Source organism: Macaca mulatta, chromosome 7 (assembly GCF_049350105.2).
Source record: "Macaca mulatta isolate MMU2019108-1 chromosome 7, T2T-MMU8v2.0, whole genome shotgun sequence".
In the NCBI taxonomy this organism is placed as follows: domain Eukaryota; kingdom Metazoa; phylum Chordata; class Mammalia; order Primates; family Cercopithecidae; genus Macaca; species Macaca mulatta.
The window spans coordinates 41019955-41044893 of record NC_133412.1 but is presented as its reverse complement, the minus strand read 5'-3'; the positions used below and the strand labels follow the sequence as shown (position 1 = coordinate 41044893).

Below are 24939 nucleotides of genomic sequence, written 5' to 3'. Positions count from 1 at the left end.
TGCTAAAGCACTATTTGCCTTAAAAATTCTCCTAGCCTTCCTTGCTGATGTCCTGTCTTTCCCTGAAGGACTGTCTAAAATGTTACCTCTTCCAGAAAGCTTTCCCAGCTCCCTTACTCTCCCAGTTGTCCCATAACAACTTGTTAGGATCTCTAATAATTAACTGTTTGTCTTATGGTGGATTCATTTATGTATTATTAGTATGTCTTCCCAGTAAACCCACTGAAAAACTAGGATTTTTTGGTTTTTATTTTTCCTAAATGCCCCTGATATCTCCTACACAGTGCTTTACATATTGTAAATGATTGATAACTCATTTCAGTTGAAATGAAAATATAAAAAGGAGGATGGGTAAAATTAAAGTGGCATACTTTTGGGAAATGAGCAATGAAATGTGACTTAGAATAGGGTTAAAAACTCACTATGGACTTTGACCTGTATAAGACATTTAACCTTCCTGAGCTCGTTTCTTTATCTTTGAGATGGAGAATAATGCCTGTTGTACTTGCCTCCACTGTGTTGTGAAGAATAAATTTGGTAATACAATTTAAAACATTTGGAAAATTACAAATGGGAACAACAGATCAATGGAGGAGGATTGAGCTTAGATTTAATTGGCAAGATTGTTCATTTAGGTTTTCTGGCTGTTCATTTAGTTTTTAGAAAATTTTTAAAAAGACTAAAAAAGTCAATTTTTTAAAAAGACTGGGCCAGGCTCAGTGGCTCACGCCTATAACCCCAGCAGTTTGGGAGGCTGAGGTGGGAGGATTGCTTGAGTCCAGGAGTTCGAGCCCAGCAGTTCAAGACCAGCCTGGGAACAAGATGAAACCTTGTCTTTACAAAAAAATACAAAAAAAAAAAAAAAAAAAAAAATTAGCTAGGTGTTGTGGTGAGCACCTGTCCCACCTACTTGGGAGGCAGAGGTTATAGTGAGCCGAGATCGCGCCATTGCGCTCCAGTCTGGGTGACAGAGTGAGACACTGTATCAAACAAAAAACACCAGATTGACTTTTGATTATCTTTCCTTATGGAATATTAGAAAGACAGTGTTATAAAAGATGGAAAGGCAAGAACTAGAGAGAAAGCAGATTCCATTTCAGATGAAGGGAGATCTGGGCTAAGCCTTCAACTTCAGAGAGCCTGGGGTGGATGAAGAGGAGCAAGCACTTGGGACAGTTTGGGTTTTCCAGCTGAAATATGTTACCCTTCTATACTATATGAGGTTATTTAAGATATCTTTGATACCTCATTTACTCTGAATTTTTTGTGAATGAAATGCTTTTTAAAAATGTTTTAAGTTAACGACTTTAATGTCAAATCTTTGTTTTAACCTTCTTTCATAAAATGTATTATATGATGTGTTATCTACTTCTCTGTTTTAGCAGAGAATATACCAACCCTAAGTTTAACTGTTTGACAGGTGTCATTTTTACCAACATTTCTTGCTACACCCTTCTAGTCTATTCCCTAGCTCCCTTGTTTCTCGCAGGATTTGATTTAGCGTGTGAAAACAGATACTTTACAAAAGGATAATTTAGATGAATGAATTAGGACTGAAAAAGGCTGAGAGAGGAAAATAAAGCCCTGGGTAAGATATTCTTATCTTGGCTCATATCGTGTGGTGTTCTGCTAGAGGTTGGTCACCACGCAGGAAAAGCATAATGAGTTACATAATTCACAGTGTCTAAAAGATAAAAAACAATTGTTCAAGAGAACCAGATATTTCTGGTTCTGAGGCCTGAGATTGTTTTCTTCCATGAGCCCTCATGGCAAAAGTACTATGTAATGAAAATGTTTTATTACCTGACACAGTGATGCCTTGAGGAGCTTGGTGATGACTATTTGGTGTTTTATCCAGCACCAAATGGTCCAAGAATAATACTTATTTCTGTTGATACATAGGTGGGTGAATATAAGAAAAAGTGTGTTTATCTGCAACATGGGTACATGTATCTATATATGTGACGAGGTAAAGATTTTCTACAACATTTTTCAAATGAATCTGTTTTGACACTTTTTTTTTTTTTTTTTTTGAAATGGAGTCTTGCTCTGTCACCCAGGCTGGAGTGCAGTGGTGCAGTCTCAGCTCACTGCAACCTCTGCATCCCGGGTTCAAGTGATTCTCCTGCCTCAGCCTCCCAAGCAGCTAGGATTACAGGTGTGTGCTACCAAACCCAGCTAAGTTTTGTATTTTTAGTGGAGACGGGGTTTCACGTTGTTGGCCAGGCTGGTCTCGAACTCCTGACCTCAAGCGATCCACCCGCCTCGGCTTTCCAAAGTGCTGGGATTACAGGTGTGAGCCACCACTCCCGGCCTTGTTTTGTCACTTCGAGCCTTACTTCTTTGACACAAACTTTTTGGATTGTATGATAGAGTACAATTGAAACTGCTAATACCATAATGTCAAGTCTATGCGTAAGCTTAAGTCATATATGATTTGTTTTACGGGCCAAGTAGGCAGTTGTCTACACCCCACCCCCAACCAGATACACACATAGCACACAGAAATATACTTCCATTGTTCTTGTAAACCTTCACTGATTTATTAAACTCTGTAGTTTAATGAATTTGAGATTTGTCTATTTTAATAGGTTTTATAAAAAGACATATAAAAATCTTTTCAAATACTACCAGAAGGTTTAGGACTGTTATTTTTCTGTTAGTACGGAGACTATCAGATTTTCTTCCTCTAAACACCTAGAGAAGCTAGTGGAAGTTTTGAAAAGAAAGGAAAGTGAAGCTAGAGGAAGGAATAGTAATTTTGGAAAATAGGGCACTACTTCAAGGCTTGAGGCATCCAGAAGGTGTTAATAAGATCATCCTGTGTCTGGAAGATAAAAGACAATGGAAAAAAGGTAACGAAAACTACTGCTCTTCTGCAATGTTAATTAATCTGACTTTTTTGAGTTAGTGTTTCAGTTATATGTGCTTGAGCCTCCTTATAGCTATGTTCAGTGAGTTTTTAGGGACATTTTGTTATTAGTTGGACTTGAATGATGAATAAGTAAGACATTGCTGTAATTATGTAAATTTCTATTCGAATACTCTATTAAATCTTAAAATACTTTTCACGACTAAATTTTACTTATTTACTTTTTACTTTGAATAGAGTGGCAGACGAAATGTTGATCTGGATTTGGCAGCATCTCAAAGAAAGAGAGGTAAGTATAAGTATTAAGAACATAGTAAACATCTTAATGAGACCCTGTCTCAAAAAAAAAAAAAAAAGAACATAGTAAATATCTTAAATCAAGTAGCTGTTTTTATATCTGATGTATTTGGATCTGATTGTCTTTGAAATGTAATTGCAAAAAAATTCAGAATCATTTTATCAGAAGAGTTAAAAGGAAGACTATTTTCATTAAAATACACACCCTTTAAAAATCTGGGAATGTTTAGGAGTTAGTGATCAGTTATTCTCTCATTTGTCCTGTATTTTGACTTTTTAAAAGTCCTATAGAATTCTAAAAACAGTACATTCCATTATGGTGGAAAGGGGTTGTTTACATAATTTTCCATGTTTTAGCTCACGGAGTTGCTATAGTTTAAATGGTGTTACAGGGAGAACTTCTTACCCCATATACATGCATACACACTTTGAAATGGAAAGTTTCTATTTTTTTCCCTCTTGGCCTATTAAGATAAAGCATGTAAGAGATGCTTTATCTCTTACATGAAGAGAAACTATATCTCTTACATAAAAAACTGAAAAAAAAATTTCATGAGGAACAACTTAGAGTGTCATTGAGAGTTAAGGTCTTTTGTTAATGAATAATATAATTAACTCATGGTTATGTGTACAAATTGAGGAAAAACAAGCAGTTTTAGATAATATAAATCCAAGGATAACTAAAAATTCTCTTAAGTATTTTTCTCTATTAACTGGTACTGCTTTTTTGTTTTTTGTTTTTGGAGACAGGATCTTGCTCTGTTGTCCAGGCTGGAGTGTAGTGACACCATCATAGCTCACTGCAGCCTTGGCCTCCTGGGCTCAAGGGATCATCATCCTTCCCCAGCCTCCAGAGTAGCTGGGACTACAGTTGTGCACCACCGTGCTCAGCTAGTTTATTATTTTTGTAGAGATAAGGTCTCCCTGTTTGCCCAGGCTGATCTCGAACTCCTGGGCTCAAGCAGTCCTCCCACCTTGGCCTTCCAAGGTGCTGGGATTATTGTATGCTTGAGCCACCATGCCTGCCCTAACTGGTACTTTTGTTTAAAACCATTTATTAAGTGGTTGTGAAAATGTAAAGTGTTAAAAATTGCCACTAGTGACAGTTTTCTGAAAGCCTGTGAAAAATTTTTTTTTCATGATATTAAATCTTTTATATTTCAGAATGAAACCCTTCTTTTAATAGCTTACTTGACAGAATGTTAGGTTTCTCGTCCATAGAAGAAAAACTGAGAGATGAAAAGAAATGCACACATAATTTTTTCATTTTCATGTATATAGCCCAAAAGAATAAATGTTGTTACTTAAAATTTGGCAATATTTAATCATTTAATTACAGTTAGAATAGAAAGAATGGGCCAGGTGTGGTGGCTCACACTTGTAATCCCAGCACTTTGGAAGGCTAGTCTGGGCAACATAGTGAGACCCCTGTCTCTACCAAAAAGAAAAAAAAAAGCTAGGCATTGATGCATGCACCTGTATTTCTAGCTACTCAGGAGGCTGAGGTGGGAAAATCACAGGAGCCCAGGAATTTGAGTTGCAGGGTACTGTGATCATGCCACTGCACTCCAGCCTATGTGACAACAGTGACACCCTGTCTCAAAAAAAAGAATACAGAGAATGATTTCTCTGAAATATTAGGAATAATAAAGCCAGAGCTTGCTTTTTGAAAAATCTTTTGAGGCCATAGCATACCAAAGCTGCTGAGTTTCTTTAAAAAAAAGAAAAATTACAGAGTATTTGTAATACCAAAAAAATGAAGTGTTTAGTATAATGTGCAATATGCATTTTATTATTTGGTAATTCTTTGAAAATTGGTAGTTCTGTTGACTTAAGAATTAAATTTTTGGAACAGATTTACTTTCCTAATTTTGTTTAGCTCAGGTGAATATAGTTGCTAAAAGTTGTATGTTATATTAATAAATGTATATCATTTGGTGCTAGAGAGAAAATGGCTCCAGACTTACAGAGTAGCGTAAGAGATCCAATTTATAGTTTATACTGTATTACTTAAGTTTATATTTATAAGTAATAGTTCATTGGTTAAAATTGTTTTTTTCTCTCAAATCTCTATCATGTTTATGGAACTGTAATTTGAGATTCAGTCTCTTCTTAACCAGGTCAGCGTGTGGCAAAATAATGTCTTTGGAATAAAAGTAGAATCTTCATCTTTGAACTAAGAAAAAACTAATTTGGATGTGAATTACTTAGGCATGGACATAACATATTTAGGAGATTATATTTTCAAAGAGATTTTACAAAAATACTGTGTATTTAGTGACTGCCCTTTGACACAGTGGGTTTTTTTTGTTTGTTTGTTTTGCTTTTAAATGATAGTAAAATAAATGACTCTGTTTTTTTTTTTTCTTTTCTATCAATATGGACCAGATGCCTTAAGCCATAATATCTTCAGTTAGGCAGTTGAACCTGCCAAGTCTGAGAACTGTTTGGGAGCCATTCAAACTGTTGAGTGTTCTGATTCTGACTTGAGCCATGAAGGACAAAAAAATGTCCAGCCAAGTGAGAATTCTGTTTTTTTTTCCTTTCCTTTTTTTTTTTTGAGACAGTGTCTTGCTCTGTCACCCAGGCTGGAGTACAGTGGTGCGATCACAGGTCACTGCAGGCTCAACCTCCCCGGGCTCAAGTGACCCTCCCATCTCAGCCTTTCAAGTAGCTGGGAGGGACTACAGGCATATGCCACTATGCCTGGCTAATTTTATTTATTTATTTATTTATTTATTTTATTTTTTTATTTTGTAGAAACGGGGTTTCGTCATGTTGCTCAGGCTGGTCTTGAACTGGGCTCAAGCAATCCGCCCACCTTGGCCTCCCAAAGTGCTGGAAGTACAGAAATGAGCCACCGTGCCTGGCCAAGAATTCTGTGTGCTTGTTTACCCCTTCCAATATTTTGAGGAGAAAATGTAAAATTTTTTCCCTCGTAACAGCATTTGCAGTTTCTAGTCTCAGTGGTCTTGAATTACTAAAAGTCTGATGAGAGGAAGAGGAGAGAGATAATGATGTTGATTATATCCTGTTTACTGAAGTTAAATGGATGTGTAAATGACAATGGGGTTGTACACATTTTCAACTGCTCTTTCCATGCCTGCAAAGGCTCCTCCTTGAGAGGGCCGATTACCTGTAATCTCAGTATTTGACAATGGGGATACTAAGATTCACACTGTTGAACCATGATTGCGCCTTTTTCTCCCCTCACTTGAGTTAATGTTTCACAATTGGTCTAAGCCCTTGGTCTAAGAAAGTGAATATGTAGGAAGGGGCAGAGAAATGTGGGCAGATGCATTTAGTTCAGCCACCGTGCTCAGCTATTTAGAGGCACCAAAGCTAAATGTACTTTTTTTTTTTTTTTTTTGAAACAGTCTTACTCTGTAGCCTAGGCTGGAGTGCAGTGGCGTCATCTCGGCTTACTGCAGTCTCCTCCTCCCGGGTTCCCATTCAAGCAATTCTCCTGCCTCAGCCTTCCGAGTAGCTGGGGTTACAGGCACACGCCACTATGCCCAGCTAAGTTTTGTATTTTTAGTAGAGTTGAGGTTTCACTATGTTGGCCAGGCTGGTCTTGAACTCCTGGTTCAACTGGTCTTGATCCCCCCGCCTTGGTCTCCCGAAGTGCTAGGATTACAGGTGTGAGCCACTGTGCCCGGCCAGCTAAATTTACTTCTAAAAGAGGTAGATGAAACATTTCTTCTGCTTAGCACCTCAGGCAATATGAAATTCGTATTTAGTAAACATTTATAAACTACTTACTATATGGGCATTATTCTAAGCCCTTCACAAATATTATAATAACTCATTTAATTTTCATAACAGCCTGATAAAATTCTTGATGAAACCTGTAAAAATATGTTAGTAATTTGGTACTTTGATAAATCTTAAAAGATTTGCTGTGGTTGTACAAAACTAAGCTGATTGTTCACAGAAAGACAGTACCTTTTTGCAGATACTTGATTTTAGTTTTCATATTTAAGCTGAAGATGATACAGTGAAAAGTTGTGGGGTATCAAAGCAGCAACTTAAGAAGCAACATCAGAAATCTTATTAGTTAAAATACTGTGTGGTTTGATTTTCACCCCTAGGTCTTTAAATATTTTGTTAGGGTTTTATTGCTAAAATAATACTGGAAACATTTATCAACATGTGTGTTTCATGGTATAACATGTATGCGCGAAATGCTGTTTTGTCTGTGCATTTCAAATTAGATGATATAAAGAAAATTAAATGTAAATGTTTCTCTCCTGTATCAAATTTCTCCTTTTGTTTTCTGATTCTTGTGTGGTAGTGTATTTACTCCTTTTTGGCCAGTTGAGCCCCAGAAAAAAGAAGAGCTTCAAGCAAGTACATGATGGCATGTTTAATTTTTTTCCCCTTTTAGCTTGCCTACATATTTTATGGTTTATAAAGTATGTATTGCAGCTCTGCCATGTTCATTTTGAAAATTCCATTTAAAAAGCAAACTTGTAAGGACAAGTAAACAATCTCAAAAATTTTTTGTTGGATTTTGCATTTTCTTTATATAATAGGTGATTCTGAAATAATACCAAGATTTGGGCTTAGTCTTAATTGTTATGTAGAAGCTTTTAATACCCCTTTCAGATATAATATTTTCTATATTCAGATAGTACAGAGCAAACCAAAGTTATCATATTATTATACTTTAAAAAAAATTTAAGTTCTTTCATCTCCCATTTCCAAATTACAAGTTTTTGTGTTTCAAGTATTTTTCATGTCAAACTAAATATTTTGTTGGAAATTATTTATCCTGATGCTTGTGTATAGTGTGTTTCCTGTTCTTAATATTTTATTTATACTAAGTTACATTTGGGTTTATTTCATCTGTTAGGGCTCAGCGTACTACAGCTGGGAAGCCAAGACTGGCCTAGCACCTATTTTTGTTTATCAGGTTTTATTGGAACACAGCCACACTCATTTGTTTAAGTGGTTGCTTTCATACTACAACAGCAGAGTTGTGTAGTTGTGACAGAGACCTTATGGTCTGCAAAGCCTAAAATACTTACTATCTGGCCCTTTACGGGAAAAGTTTGCGGACCCCTGCTTTAAATTGCAGAGGATTTAATTTTGGGCTTCGTCAGCCATTCCATAGAATATTTTGGTTTATATGAAGACAGTTCAGTATTGGTAGATTCATGAGTGAACCTTTATATAGGAAGGCAATTGAAATTTCCTTCAGTGATTTGTGAGTTGGTTAATAATGAATATGTAAGACTACCTCCCATAAAATTAAGGAATTAATGTCATTATTTGACAAACCAATTTTTTTGTGCCTGTTTCCTCAATTGTGAAAATTGGACTAAATAATCTTTAAGGTCTCTTTTTCTTCTGCAGTTCTAATGCTAGTTCCTTGCACATTTTGTATTCATTTTGAAAAGTAATTTATAAGTATTAGTAACTAGAAGAACCTTTTATTCTGAAATTTTATTATTAAAAATAAAAAACACCCCCCAGAAAACAAGTTCAATGTGAGGAGTCAGAAGCTGTCATTTGTAAGTTAAGGCTAAATACAGATTCTGAATTTGAGGTGCTTTAAGGAAATGAAAAAAGAATATATGTATTTTGTGCATTAGTCTCTGCTTTATTCTTTAAATATTTTCAACGTAATGCATTATGCATCTGTGATATTATTCTTTGGATTTTCAGTCTTTTCTGTGTTACATGAAAGAATATTCAGCTCTACAATTTGGGGAAATTGTTTGCTAGGTTATTTTTCATGTTCAGCAAGACTGAAAATGAAGGTTTTTTTCTTTGGAGGCAGGGTCTCACCCTGTCACCCAGATGGAAGTGCAGTGGTGAAAATTAAGGCTTTTTTAATCTTAATAATTCTTACTAAAACACAGAAGGCAGATAAACCATATATTCTTTGCCATTCTACATTATTTTACTAGGATAAATATAAATTATTTGATAGTTACTTTATAATATTAGCTCCCTGTTATGAATTTTGAAGTCCTAGGGTTTGACACCAGTATAGTAATTCAAAAATAAGATTATACATTGAATATTGTGTTAGTTTGTTTTCTCTGTGGGCATTAGTGTTTAAGTAGTTACCTTCCCAAACTTTTCTATCTAGTTATATAACTGATATAATTTGTATCATGCATATTTAATTGGGTGCCTTAAGATGGTTTCCTAATTGAGAAATTTAGTATATTCACATAATAGGATATTATACAGCAATCAAATAAATGAACCATGGTTACACATAGTAATATGGATGAATGTTAACAATATTATATTGAATGAAAAGAGTATGTCCAAAAAGTTGATATAAAATGATACTCTTTTAAAAGTCAGTGACAACTAAAACCATTATTCATCTCAGGAATACATTAAAACAATAAAAACAAGGAAATAACAAACCCAGGCTTTAGGATAATAAAACTTTAGGTAGCAAGAGATGGGCTGGAGGAGGAGTAAATAGATGGAAGTTACTGTTAGTTTTCTAGTTCTTGTGTTCACAGATATTTATTATAAATATGTGATTTCAAAATTGGGCCATGCATGGACCAATGATGAGAGGATGTCATGAACAAAAGGATTGTAGTTAATCAAATTCATGTACCTGAGATCAGTTAAATTATAAAGATTTGTAAGAATTGGACATTTATGTATTTATTTAAAGCTAATATTGACATATGACTTGGACAGTTGCCCTTGTATTCAAACATGTTAACATTTTGCTGTCTAATGTAAATATTTTAGCTTAAAAAATACCCACTGGCAAGTCTAATGGTATTATATTTAGCAACTATTTTGATGCCACTTGATAGTTTTATATAGGTATCATTTTACAGTAAATCTCATATATTCTTGTCTGTGAAACTTTGCTTCCTCTATATAGGAGTTTCACAACCTGCAGTAAATATGCACATGACACAGTCAGTGAGAATGTTCCTTATATTAATGAAACCCAAAGGGTGATGTTTGTGTCTCCTTTTTGTGTAAGTTTACTTGCCCTTCTATATTCATTTTTTGGTAATGTTTCATTGCAGATATGTAGAGACTTTGTTCAGTCTTAACTTGCTCTTTGTAATAATAGTGTTGAATTAGATGAAATCTTTCTGTTTTGAGTAGGTCTTACCAGCAGTGTCTTAAGTGCCTAGTTCCTTTTTGTTCATAAATGATGATCTGGTTTAATACTGCAGAGCATTTTAAGCTAAGCATTTTGAGAACAGCTTCTGCCTTTCTTTTTCTTGTGGCAGCGTGTTGCTAAAGCGCTTACAGAGACACTGGTACATCAAACAGGGCTTTCCCTTTATTTTCTTACATTGCTGTAATTTTTGTTTGTTTGTTGTTTTTACCAAAGCATTTTGCTCAGAATCACTTAATGCATGCGTGTATTCAAACATGAGTATCCATTTTTCACCAGTTGGTTATGGTAGCAGCACTCAGCCTTATCTAGTTTCAGAATCTATGCTCCACTTGATTGCTGTTGATATATGTTTATTCTGTTTGTATATAGGTCCTATGCACAGTCAGTTGGAATCCCTGAGTGACTCTTGGGCTCGCCTGAAACATAGCAGAGACTGGTTATGCAACTCCTCCTATTCCTTTGAGTCTGATTTTGATCTTACCAAGTCTTTGGGAGTTCACACTTTGATTGAAAATGTTGTAAGCTTTGTGAGTGGAGATGTGGGGAATGCCCCAGGTTTTAAAGAGCCAGAGGAAAGTATGTCTACAAGTCCCCAGGCCTCCATCATTGCAATGGAACAGCAGCAGTTAAGGGCAGAAGTAAGTCTTTGATATTTACTCCTTATGAGAGCTCTGGAAGCTTAAACTGAACCATTGAATGTATAGTTCTAGGGAAAACCTTTCCTTTTCTTCTATTTCTTGCCTTCACCTTTCCTCTACCTGAGCTTTTAAACATAACTTTCTTAACTAGAACAGCACATTATTTTGTTTGAACTAGACAAAAGTGCATTTTAAAATTGTCATCTTTCAGAACAGTATACTCAGAAGTCTTCACATGTCTCCTAGAAACTAGGGTGAGACTGGCTGATGACAATAGGTCATCAGAGCCGTGTTTTTTTCTTTTTTTTGGAGATGGAGTTTAGCTCTTGTTGCCCAGGCTATAGTGCAATGGCGAGATCTTGGCTAACTGGAACCTCTGCCTCCCGGGTTCAAGCGATTCTCTTACCTCAGCCTCCCGAGTAGCAGAGATTATAGGTGTGTGCTACCATGCTTGGCTAAATTTTTTGTATTATTAGTAGAGATGAAGTTTCACCACCGTGACCAGGCTGGTCTCGATCTCCTGACCTCAGGTGATCCACTTGCCTTGGCCTCCCAAAGTACTGAGATTACAGGCCTCCTGAGCCACCGCTCCTGGCCCTGAGCCTTCATTTTTGACCCATTTGTCTCAGTTTGAATTAGACACCTGCTTTAGATTAGAACCTCACAGAAATAATTGCTGCAATCAAGTCCCACTAATGAATGCTAAAATGAGTAAGCAAAACTTGAAAGAGACATGAGATGTTTGCATAGCCTTAAAGTTTCTCCCCCCAAATATTTATTAATTATTGTGGTTTTAACATGTCCACAATTCTTTCATAGTTCTCCCTGCGGGAAGTGGAGATTAATTCTTCGCTCCTTGAGGGTGGGCTGGACTTAGTGGCTTGCTTCTAACAAATAGGCTATGGGAAGGAGATAAAATTGTAACTTTACATTGCAGAAACCTGGCAGGTATCGCCTTAACTAAATGATTAAGATTGGCTGGGCACGATGGCTCACGCCTGTAATCCCAGCACTTTGGGAGGCTGAGGTGGGTGGATCACCTGAGGTCAGGAGTTTGAGACCAGCCTGGTCAACATAGTGAAACCCTGTCTCTGCTAAAAATACAAAAATTAGCTGGGTGTGGTGGCAGACACCTGTAATCCCAGCTACTTGGGAGGCTGAGGTGGGAGAATCACTTGAACCCAGGAGGCAGAGGTTGCTGTGAGCCGAGATCGTGCCACTGCACTCCAGCCTGGACAAGAGTGAAACTCCATCTCAAAAAAATAAAAAAAATAAAGATTAGCATCACCAGTATTGGTGATGTGTGCATGTTGAAATCGTGTACCCTTGATATAGTATGATGAGAACACTTTATGTGGTATTCTTCCCCCAAATCCATAATTCCCGTGTAATCATGAGAAAAAAAATCAGACAACCCAAAATTTGGGGACATGTACAAAATACCTGAACAGCTCTTCCAGAGTGTCAAGGTCGTGAAAAATAAGGAAAGACAGAATCTGTCACAGGGTAGGAGAGACTGAAAAGTCATGGCAACTAAATGCAATGCAGTATATAGGATTAGCTCCTGGAACAGGAAATGAACATTATGGAAAAACTAAAATCCAAACAAAGTATTTTAACTAATACTGTTTTACTTTAGGTTTAGTTAATAGTATTATACCAATAGTATTATACCAATGTTAATACAAGAACTCTCTGTGCCATCTTTACAACTTTACAACTTTTCTGTATATTTAAAATTATTTCAAAATAATGTTTTAGAAGAAGGATAAGCTGATCAACTACAGTGATGGGGAGTGTCTTCCTAGGGAAAATAGGGGCAGAAGTTCAAGAAAACCACAGATAAATAGTTCAGAAGTATTTCTCATTCCTAGGCTGAAGAGTATTCATTCTATGTAAACTTAATTAAGCAAGCAATAGCAGTGCTACCTTATAGTTTTGAAACCTTCACGTACATCTCCTTATGAGCTTCACAGTAGCTGTGTGAATAGATTAGATAAGGTATTATTAGTCTTATTTTATATATGAGGAAACAAATTCAGTAAGTTAAGAGACTTTCCCAAGGCCACACAGTAAGATAAAAGAGTCTGTCCTTGAAACTATGTCTCCTACATCCAAAGCTACTACTTTTCCTATTGTACTCTAACCTTTTTTATTCTGAAGTATGTTTATAGAATTTTTAGAAATATCTTCATAAAAAGTAATAATAAAATAAATGTTTATCGTAGAATAGATTCATATGAAATGTCAGAATTTTCTAAGTGTTAAAAATACTGTCTTTGGCATCCAGAGTTTCTTTGTGTCTGAGTTCAATGAAGAACTCTAAAATATGTTTTTTTCCTCAAGCTTCGTTTAGAGGCACTTCATCAGATCCTCGTTCTATTGTCTGGGATGGAAGAAAAAGGTAGCATCTCACTGGCAGGAAGCAGGTTGAGTTCAGGCTTCCAGTCATCCACACTACTCACGTCTGTGAGGCTGCAGTTCCTAGCAGGGTGTTTTGGTTTAGGCACTGTTGGACACACAGGATCCAAGGGAGAGAGTGGTCGATTGCATCACTATCAGGTAGGTGACACCTTGCAGTATATACAGATTTTAACTGTCATTTTACAAAGCCACTTTAATAATGTGAAGCTTTTTGGTATTTATAATTTAGTTTAAAAATACAAAGACTTTAAATTTTTTAAGATAGCTCATTGGTTTCATTTCCTAAATATTGTGGTTGAGATTAGGTGAGCCATGGTACTGTTGTACTATTGTAGATTATTTGCTGGCTCAGTTTTATTATCCAGTTTGGATGGGAATGGATCCAAATTAGGATAGGGATTGGAGTTTGGGAGGATGGGTTTCAAGAGCTTACATTTTAGATTTGATCATTTACCTAGTTTGTGTGATTCCTTTGATAACTTAGGGAAAAAAAAGTGTTAATATGTCTTTCATATTTAGGCAGGAAAAACTGCTTTGTGAGGAAATAGAAAGATTATACAGACTCGGCTGGGTGCAGTGGCTCACACCTGTAATCCTAGCACTTTGGGAGGCTGAGGTGGTCGGATCACCTGAGGTCAGGAGTTCAGGACCAGCCTGGCCAACATGGCGAAACCTCGTCTCTACTAAAAATGCAAAAAATTAGCTGGGCGTGGTGGCAGGTGCCTGTAATCTGAGCTACGCAGGAGGCTGAGGCAGGGAGAATTGCTTGAACCCGCGAGGTGGAGGTTGCAGTGAGCCGAGATTGCGTCACTACACTCCAGCCTGGGCAACAGAGCGAGACTCCATCTCAAAAAAAAAAAAAAAAAAAAAAAGATTATGCAGACTCAAGAATTATCAAGCATTTAAAATTAAATTTGGAGGCTGGGCATGGTGGCTCTCACCTGTAATCCCAACCCTTTGGGAGGCTGAGGCTGTTGGATTGCTTGAGCTCAGGAATTTAAGACCAGCCTGGACAATATGGCTAACCCCTGTCTCTACAGAAAATACAAAAAATTAGCCGAGTGTGGTGGTATGTGCCTGTAGTCCCAGCTACTTGGGAGGCTGAGATGGGAGGATTGCTTGAGCCTGGGAGGTGGAAATTGCAGTGAGCCAGGATTGCACCACTGCACCCCAGCATGGGTGATACAGTGAGACCCTGCCTCAAAAAAGAAAAAAAAAATTATTATATACTTTTATATAGTGAAATATAGTAAATAATTAAAAACCATCATAAGGCTCTAGGATAGACTAGAAATAAAATGTTATTACTTCTTTTTGCAAGCAGGTATTATTGTTGCTAATAGAAAAAGTAAATCTTTATGTGTAATTCAGGATGGGATCAGAGCAGCTAAAAGAAATATTCAGATTGAAATCCAGGTAGCTGTGCATAAAATTTATCAACAGTTGTCTGCTACCCTGGAAAGAGCCCTGCAAGCAAACAAGCATCACATTGGTAAGTAAACTGTCCCTGCAAATACGCAGTGTAGGTTACATTTTACCCTGAGGTTATGGTACTAGTTACGTTCTATGTTTTGTGTTTAACGTTAGTAGATAAACCTATAGGTAAAGAATAAATAATTAAAAATAGTGTTTCATGTTATTAATATTTTAGAAAATGATTCATTTTAATATTTTGTTTACTGAAAGGAAGATTCTTAACTGTCTCTTTGTCTTTTAGAAGCCCAGCAACGTCTCCTTCTGGTTACGGTTTTTGCACTAAGTGTTCATTATCAACCAGTAGATGTTTCTTTGGCAATTTCCACTGGTCTGCTAAATGTATTGTCACAGTTGTGTGGCACAGACACCATGCTAGGACAGCCCCTGCAGTTGTTGCCAAAGACGGGTGTTTCCCAGCTTAGCACAGCTTTGAAAGTGGCCAGTACAAGGTTGCTCCAGATTCTAGCCATCACTACTGGGTAAGTATGGTAGATGTCTTTGTAGAACTGTATGAGGCCTGGTCTTCCTCCATTTTAGAATCCCCCCTTTCCCTCTATTCTCCTTTATGTATTTAAGTACTATGTTTGCCCTTCTGTGTTTTTGCCGCTTATTTTTTTCTTTTGTTTCACGTAGGACCTATGCAGATAAACTGAGTCCCAAAGTAGTTCAATCCTTGTTGGATCTACTCTGTAGTCAGTTGAAGAATTTATTGTCCCAAACTGGTGTACTTCATATGGCCTCTTTTGGAGAAGGGGAGCAAGAAGAGGGTGAAGAAGAAGAAAAAAAAGTTGACTCCAGTGGAGAAACTGAGAAGAAAGATTTCAGAGGTAATGTAAGCCTCTTTCTCTGTCTTTACTTACAAGCATTTATTAAATCCCCATTGTGTGCATATGATTAGAATGTAGAGTTACTCTTAAGAACTATGACGGGATTTTTATTTGTTTATTTACAAATCCCTTTTCTCTTCACATATTTATGGTTTAGATGAGCTTCTGACCAAACATCCTCTCCTTAGAGTCTGTTACCCCTGATGTTGTGACCATACTGCCCATTCTCTAGGTTCAACCTTTCCTTGGCTGTCTGGGCTCTGAGACCTAGATTTTAGATGACTGATTTTCCCCAGGTTGTATTTTGCCTAGGGGGAAACTCAGATATTTTCTTATCGTTTGTTCCTGACAAGCCATCTCTAACCTTGATCCTGACAAGCCATCTCTAACCTAAGTCCTGACCTAAATTTTCCCCCAGGCCAGGTGCACTGGCTCATACCTGTAATCCCAACATTTTGGGAGGCTGAGGCGGGTGGATTGCTTGAGCCCAGGAGTTCAAGGTCAACCTGGGCAACATGGTGGAACCCCATCTCTACTAAAAAAAAAAAAATTAGCCTGGCATGGTGACCCATGCCTGTAGTGCCAGCTACTCGGGAGGCCAAAGCACGAGAATCGCTTGAACCCAGAAGGTGGAGGTTGCAGTGAGCTGATATCACACCACTGCACTTTAGCCTGGATGACAGAGCGGGACCCTGTCTCAAAAAAAAACAACAAAAAAAAAAACAAAAATTCCCCCAGCACCAAGGGTTTTGGTATCTGTTTGTTTTCTGGGTTTTTTTTGTTTTTTTTTTTTTGTTTTTTTTTGAGACAGTCTCACCCTGTCACCCAGGCTAGAGTGCAGTGCCGTGATCTGGGCTCACTGCAGCCTCTGCCTGCCAGATTCAAGCGATTGTCCTGCCTCAGCCACCCGAGTAGCTGGGGCTGCAAGCATGTGCCACCACACCCAGCTAATTTTTGTATTTTTATTAGAGACAGGGTTTTGCTATATTGGCCAGGCTGGTCTTGAACTCCTGATCTCAAGTGATCCGCCGGCCTCAACCTCCCAAAGTGCTGGGATTACAGTTGTGAGCCATTGCGCCTGGCCTGATACTTGGGAACTGGATTATAATTAGGAGGAGCTCGACTTCTTCCTAGGCTGTTCTGTTCTCTAGTCACCAATAATTCTTTATTTTACTTAGTCATCATAATCATAGCATATTCATTTTCATTCTACAGAGATGTAAAAGATGTTTCACGTTTAGGCTTTATTTTCTGACCTTTCTCCATTCTATTCTTTAAGTTTTCAGAATTCAGTAGCTGACAATCTAAGATTTTGAGTTAGATTTGTGCTTACTGTGGTTTCCATGTAAATTATGTGATATAAGACTATTTCTTGTTGGCTCTTGGTTGTAACTTAAACTTGTCTCTTCACTGTAGCTGCTCTTAGGAAACAACACGCAGCCGAACTCCATCTAGGGGATTTTTTAGTTTTTCTTCGCAGAGTTGTATCTTCAAAAGCGATTCAGTCAAAAATGGCTTCCCCAAAGTGGACAGAAGTGCTTCTAAATATAGCGTCTCAGAAATGTTCTTCAGGTATATGTCCTTTGCCTTTGTCTTAGAGTATTTGTAGATATTACTTGTATTTTATTAAGATAATGCCAGACTTTAGCAACACTCTATGAGTAACCTTGCTTTGAAGACTTTTCTTTCTTATTTTCTGTGTACCTATTTGATCAAAAGAAAACTCTAATTTCAGAAGTAAAAATTGGTAGAAAATAAATAATGGAGCTCTGGAGAAGATCATGGAATTTATCTAGAGAACTTCATCCTCTTTGTTCAGATTACAAAACTAAGAGTAAGGAGAGAACATCGTGTTTAATATGATATTTTAGCACAGATTCTGACCTTGCTTCTTGGATTATCAGGATGCAGATCTGAATTTGTACAGTCTCTCTTAACATGTTGTGGTTTCTGTTGCCTTGATTGTGACTTTTGATTGTTTGATATTTATCACAGTTCTATAGAATAAGCTTAATCCCTGGTCCTTACCCTAAAAGGTCTGCTTACATAGATTACAGTCAGTCCTTTCCTGTTCTCTGTTGCTAAAATTGTGGTAAAATGTACATAACATAACATTTACCATTTTAATCATTTCAATGTACAATTTAGTGACATTAAGCTTACTCACAATATTATACAACAATCACTGGCATCCATTTCCAGAACTTTTCATAATCTCTAGTCTGTTTTAAGTATGCCAAAACATAATGTAAATCTTCTATGGCACATGGTATTTTGTATGTTTACATACTCAATATACTTTTTTTCTTAATTAGTATAACTTACAACTGCTCCTTTTTTTTTCCTTTAATAAGGTAAGGCTAATATTAAGTTTTAAGAAGATAAAGAAAAAACAGATATTCATTTATTTTCAACTGATCTTATTACAGTTATATGTATTTTTAATTACATATTTATGTATCAATATCCTATTTTCTACCTTGGATTACTTCATTTATTTATTTATTTTTTCTTATTTTGAGACAGAGGCGCTCTGTGTTGCCCAGGCTGGAGTGTAGTGGTGTGATCTCAACTCACTGCAACCTCTCACTTCTGGGCTCAAGCGATCCTCCCGCCTCAGCCTCCAAAGTAGCTGGGATCGCAGGCATGCACCACCACTCCCAGCTAATTTTTGTATTTTTAGTAAAGGCAGGGTTTCGCCATGTTGGCCAGGCTGGTCTTGAACTCCTGGCCTTAAGTGATCTGCCCGCTTCAGCCTCCCAAAGTGCTGAGATTACAGGCATAGGTCACCATGCCCGGCCCTTGGCTTACTTTAGAAAAGTACAGTCTCTTTACTGCCCGTTAACCCTAACAATCCCTGTGAGACAGTCAGTGCATGGACGGTGATAGGCAATGAGAGGGAATAATAAGCATGAGCTTTGGAGATTAACAGACCTGTTTAAAACTCTACCTCTATGAACTTGTGTGGCTTTGGTCAAGTTACATAACTTTTCTGAGCCTCATTTTTTTCCAACAGTAAAATGGGGCTGTAGTTCAGTTTGTGAGGATTATTAGAATATATGTGTGTGAAAAGGGTAGCATAGCATAGTATCTGGCACAGATACTTTTTTACAATGCTTTTTCCATTATGTATACAGAAAAACTGAGACATAAACATGAATGTATTCCTACACATTCATGGGTACAGGATGGATCCAGAATTCTTGTGATAATAGTTTGAAATCAAGTTTGTTCCACCCATAAATGTTGAGCAGCCTCAGGAATTTTTTTCCCAGAAGTTCATTTTAACTTTGAATTTAAGTCACATTGATAATAAGAAAATGTCTTTTCCCCTCCAGGTATTCCTCTGGTTGGTAACTTAAGAACAAGGCTCCTTGCACTTCATGTCCTTGAAGCTGTGCTGCCAGCTTGTGAATCTGGTGTAGAAGATGATCAAATGGCCCAGGTTTTTATTTTTAAAGTTATTAGAAGATGTTTTCCATATTTGCAAAATGATTCACCCAAATCTGTACTTAACAGTCTCTTCAGTTGTAAATGTGTCTTTTATTCAATAGCATAACGTTTACGTTTAGGACTGCTTTCTTTGTTATTTCACCCCCAAGGAGAGAGCAAAAAATAAGTTATGGGGTGTGAGAAGTAGAGGGATAGAGAATACTCTGCAAGCTCAGAAGGAAAGAAAAATCTGGAATTTCTTACTAGGTTTGGACCTCTATAGGAGGAAATATGTGAGAGTGTTTGTCCTAACTAGAGGTCTAAATAGTAAGGCAAAATGGGACCCACTTTCTTATGAGTTAATATTTCTTTTTTTTTTGAGATGGAGTCTTGCTCTATCGCCCAGCCTGGAGTGGGTGCAGTGGCGCCATCTCAGCTCACTTCAGCCTCCGCCTCCTGGGTTCAAGTGATTCTCCTGCCTCAGCCTCCAAGTAGCTGGGACTACAGGCACATGCTACCATGCCTGGCTAATTTTTGTATTTTTAGTAGAGATGGGATTTCACCATGTTGGCCTGGCTGGTCTCAAACTCCCAACCTCAGGCGATCCACCCGCCTCAGCTTCCCAAAGTGCTTGGGATTACAGGCGTGAGCCACTGTGCCTGGCTTTAATGGGTTACTACTTCTAAAAAGTGATATTTAACTTATAACCACTAAAAGTAGCTGTTGAACACTGGTATAATCAAACTTCGCATGTGACTTAATATTACAGTTAACATGATACAGCTTTTCTAAAAATACTTAAAGTACTTTTTACAAATTTTATCCTTTTTTCTTCAATAAAATAGATTGTTGAGCGCTTATTTTCCCTTCTATCCGATTGTATGTGGGAGACACCCATTGCTCAGGCCAAACATGCTATTCAGATAAAGGAAAAAGAACAACAAATAAAACTACAGGTAATTGGTTTTTCCTAAAAGGTGTTTCTCAACAGCATAAGTGAATATTCTGTCATTTGTCTCTGAATGCCTGTTCCTCTAAGGCACCTTGTTCTATCATTTATTCCATCTCCTCTCTCAGTATTCTGTCTCCCTCTCCACTGATTCCCTCCCCTCAGCTTATAACCATGCTTAACTCATTTCTCCTCTCCTGAATCACATTTTTATCTGTGACGCCTTCTCTGTCTTCTCCCTTGTCCTGCACTACTAAGCTTCTTAGAAGAGTAATCTGCATGTTTCAGTCACTTTGTTTCAGTCACTTTCTTCTTCTTATCTCTTCAACCCGACCATTTATCTTCTATCAAAATGCAAAATTAAACAACAAAATAAGTGTTTGTTGCTAAATATAGTGTATCCTTTTTTTTTCCACTTCTTACTTTACTTCTGGAAACTCTAGCCTTCTGTTATTTTCAAAGCGCTTTCTCCTGGATCTCCTTATATTCTCTGCCAATCCTGATTCCTTTTGAAAGCAACTCTTTTTTGGTGCCACTTTTACCTTGCCTTCATCCCAAAATGTTGGTGTCCCACAGAGTTTGATCCTTAGCTTTTCCAGCAGTCTCATCCATATCCAAAGCAGGGGACCAATCAAAGCATGTTGATGCTTTGATTTATGGTTTTAAAAAATCACTCTGCAGTGTCTTCCAAACTTAAGTGCTAGCCTGGGTGTCTCCCCCTCAAACCCTTCCCCCCGCCCCTTTTTTTGTCCCATTTCTGATCGAAAGCACCACCATTCACCTAGTTTCCCAAACCCAAGTTCCTGGGAATTTTAGATTATCCTAATGTCCCCATGCATGTAGTCACTAGCCTCCATTGATTTATAGCTTGTGAATTCATCTCTCCATTTAACTTAATTCCTATCTTGGTTTTTATGATTCCACACTTTTCCTGGTTCTCCTTCTACTTTGATGGAATGAGCTGTTCTCATTTTCCTTTATAAGTTCTTCTTCTTCTGTTCAATCTACGTGTTGGATTAATCCCCATTCCTTCTCAAAGACACCTTATTCAGACTCATATGCCCATTTCTTATTCAGACTCATTAATCCCCATTTCTTCTCAAAGAAATGTTATTCAGACTCATTTAAGACTTGATTCCCAAGTTTTAAATTCAAGTTCTGGCATTTCTCCTGAATTCTACACTTATATCCCCATCTTCTACTAGTCTTATCACTTAAATGTCTAATAGGCATCTCATACTCAGTATGTCAAAAATGGCGCCCTTAGTTTAATCACATTCCGTTTCTTCCCCCAGGCTTTCCCGTCCTCCTAGTGAGTTACTCAAGTGAAAAACCTAGGAGTCATCTTGATTCCTCACCCCCATTTCTCCATCCATACAATCTCTAGATTCTGTTGGCTTGTCTTTAAAATGTAACTTGAATTTGCCTACCTCCTCATCTCTTCTGTCATCACCCTGTTCCTAGCCATTATCATCTCTGGCCTGAACTATGCAGTAACCTCCTAACTGTTCTCTCTGCTTCCATTGTTATGCCCTAAAGTCCATTCTCTACACAGGGTCCAGAATGATCTTTTAAAATTGTAAATCAGAGCATGGTGGTCCCCTGCTTAAAATACTCCAATGGTTTCTCATCATTCTTGGGATAATATCTAGGGTTCTTTGTCGTCTCCCCTTTGCTCACTATAGTCTAAGCAACTTGCCTTCTTCTTCTTGTATTTCTTGAATACAGTAATCCTGCTCATTCCTTAGGGCTTTAAACTGGCTATTACCTCTAGATGTTTCTTAGAAATTTCTTGTCATTCAGGTCTCAATTATTGCATCCTCAGAGAGTCCTTCCCTAATCAATCTAGAGAGTTGCCACACACTGTTTGTCATGTCACCTGCTTTAATTTCAACATATCACTTAATCTTTGTATGATCTTATTTATTTATTTTTTTCTCTCTCTTCCAAAATAAGTTCTATGAGAGCAGAGACCTAATACCCTGCTGAATATGGAGGACCTGATAGGATACCTGGCAGAGAATAGATGCTTAATAAATGCACATTGAATGAATGAATTCAGGCCCTCACAATTTTTTTTTTTTTTTTTTTTTGAGACAGAGTCTTGCTCTGTCACCCAGGCTGGAGTGCAGTGGCACGATCTCGGCTCACTGCAACCTCTACCTTCTGGGTTCAAGTGATTCTTCTGTCTTAGCCTCCTGAGTAGCTAGGATTACAGGTATCCACTACCACACTTGACTAATTTTTGTATTTTTAGTAGAGACAGGGTTTCACCTTATTGACCAGGCTGATCTCAAACTCCTGACCTTGTGCTCTTTCCGCTTTTGCCTCTCGAAGTGCTGGGATTACAGGCATGAGCCACCACACCGGGCCCCCTTACGATTTCTTACCTGAACTTGCAGCTGATTAGTCAGTCTCTCTGCCTTCATCCTATATACCCTTGGTAAAATGATATTTATAAAGCACAGATGTGATCAGAGATCTCCTATATACATCATTCTGTATGGGCTTCCCTAATGTCAGTAGAGTAAAATTCAAACAAGGACACACAAGGTTTTCCATGATTTGATTTCTTCTTCTCTCTCTGGACTTGTTTTCAGCCAGTTTCGTCTTCCAGTCATTACATACTGCTTGTCTTTAAATCACTGAACTCTGTTGTACCTCTCTGCCTTGGAACATGCTGTACACACTGCCTCTTAAAATGCCTCTCTCCTTTGACCAGCTGCTTACTGCCTTCTCATCATTCAGGACTCAACTTAGAAGTCACCTCCTTTTGAACATTACCTTGTCCTTCTCAAGCGTGGTTAGACACACTTTTATGTTTCTACTATACCTATTATGTAATTTTGGTTATTCTCCCACTGTAATACTAGCATTATGTATTTGTCTTCTGTCCACTAGTGACCTTAAGCTCTTTATGGGAAGGGACCATGCTCTATTTATCATTGTGTTCCTGTAGGCCTGCACAGTAACTGATTCATAGTAGATACATAATAAATATTTGTGGAATAAAACCAAGGAGCCTCAGAATGTATCTTACCTGAGATGTGGGTTACTCCAAAATGCTGACCCAGCTTCTTTTCTGGTAGAAGCAGGGCGAGTTGGAAGAAGAAGATGAGAATCTTCCTATCCAAGAAGTATCCTTTGACCCAGAGAAAGCTCAGTGTTGCCTAGTGGAGAACGGACAGATTTTAACTCATGGCAGTGGAGGGAAAGGATATGGATTGGCATCTACAGGAGTAACTTCTGGGTGCTATCAGTGGAAGGTATGTAGAAAATCTAAGTAATTTTTAGCATTTTGTCTTTTAGTCCTTTTTTCCCCCAGGTTCTTATAATAAATGTGTAGAAAGACTGAAAAAAAAATCATGATATGTAAATGTTCTATTATTATGTAAGATAATATAAATGGAAACCAAGTGAAGGATATACAGGAACTCTGCTATTTTCGTAACCCTTATAATTCTAAAGTTATCTCAAAAAAATTTTTTTTGTTTTTGTTTGTTTGTTTGTTTGTTTGAGACGGAGTCTGGCTCTGTCACCCAGGCTGGAGTGCAGTGGCCGGATCTCAGCTCACTGCAAGCTCCACCTCCCAGGTTTACGCCATTCTCCTGCCTCAGCCTCCCGAGTAGCTGAGACTACAGGCGCCCGCCACCTCGCCCGGCTAGTTTTTTGTATTCTTTAGTAGAGACGATGTTTCACCATGTTAGCCAGGATGGTCTCGATCTCCTGACCTCGTGATCCGCCCGTCTCGGCCTCCCAAAGTGCTGGGATTACAGGCCTGAGCCACCGCGCCCGCCCAAAAATTTTTTTTAATGGATGTTTAAAATCATGCTGTAGCCCTCCCATAAGGAGTCACACAGAACACATTTTCCTCTACCAATGAAAATGAAGCAACGTGTGTGATGTTTTTGTCTAGGAAAGCCCGTTAGAGATTCAGTGCCCACAGTTTTTATAGGGAACTGTTCATATTGGTGCCCTCTGCCTGACATGTACTAAAATTTTAGATTCCCAGAAGGAAAGCTAGTATTTAGCATAAACCATATTGTTCGTACAATCTAGATACAATAAGCCAGCCTGTATCAGTTGGGTAAAATTTTTATCAGTATAGGGGACTGTTTACCAGTCAAGTTCCCCCATGCCAGCCCAAGGGCCAACATTGCAAGCAGGCATTTCTAAGGATAGTAGTCTCTGTTGTGTTAACTCCTCCTTTTGCACAGTCTACTCCTTTATCTCTTGGGCATGGTGTATATACAGTAAAACTATCAATAGGACCCCATGCAGCAGGATAAGACAGACCAGTAATATTGACTTCGCTTATGCCTTTTAAGGGTCCTAGACTTAGCCAGTTACAACAGATCTCATTAACCAACAGATCTATCTTAAAAAGCCATGTGGCTTCATTCTTAAGCTTTTGTCTTAACTTTTAAAATGTAGATTAGGCATCATTTTAGCACAGGACAACTCTGGCCAGTCCAGGACTGAGGTATTATCATGATAAGGTGCACACACAAGAAATATAATCCCTTAGGGCATATGTGTTGTCCTTGGAAACAAAGAGTTTATAATTATTAGGGCATCTCTAATCAGAACATATAATAGGCAGCACAGGTTAACATGACACCAATGTCACCTGCCCCCATAGGGCCTCCCACTCTGTGCTCCCAGTTCAGTCTGAATAATTAAGTTGAGTCTTGGTTTCAGAGGGACCGTCTGAAAGCAGTCAGTTTTAAAGGATTTTGTTTTCTGTGACATCATTCCTATCTCAAGAGTGTGGATGACATCTCGAGGTGTTCTGTGGAAATTGCGGGAACTGGAGCCACCCACTGTTGTCTTTTGACAGACTTGACAAATTTGATGAGAAGCTCAGCAGTCAGTTTGAATTTAAAGTGCTCACAGCAGCT

At 37.9% G+C, this 24939-nt stretch overlaps 1 protein-coding gene across 1 annotated transcript in view; it reads left to right on the top strand.

Annotated features, from left to right (window-relative positions):
• HERC1 (HECT and RLD domain containing E3 ubiquitin protein ligase family member 1) overlaps window positions 1-24939 on the top strand; it is a 224019-nt gene that overhangs the window by 125765 nt on the left and 73315 nt on the right. The window contains exons 25-34 of the mRNA XM_077939543.1: window positions 3110-3161; window positions 10662-10930; window positions 13277-13492; window positions 14726-14846; window positions 15072-15309; window positions 15464-15657; window positions 17074-17229; window positions 18996-19102; window positions 19935-20045; window positions 23128-23304. Of these exons, the coding sequence (XP_077795669.1) occupies window positions 3110-3161; window positions 10662-10930; window positions 13277-13492; window positions 14726-14846; window positions 15072-15309; window positions 15464-15657; window positions 17074-17229; window positions 18996-19102; window positions 19935-20045; window positions 23128-23304 (1641 nt within the window). The remainder of the gene's footprint in view (window positions 1-3109; window positions 3162-10661; window positions 10931-13276; window positions 13493-14725; window positions 14847-15071; window positions 15310-15463; window positions 15658-17073; window positions 17230-18995; window positions 19103-19934; window positions 20046-23127; window positions 23305-24939) is intronic.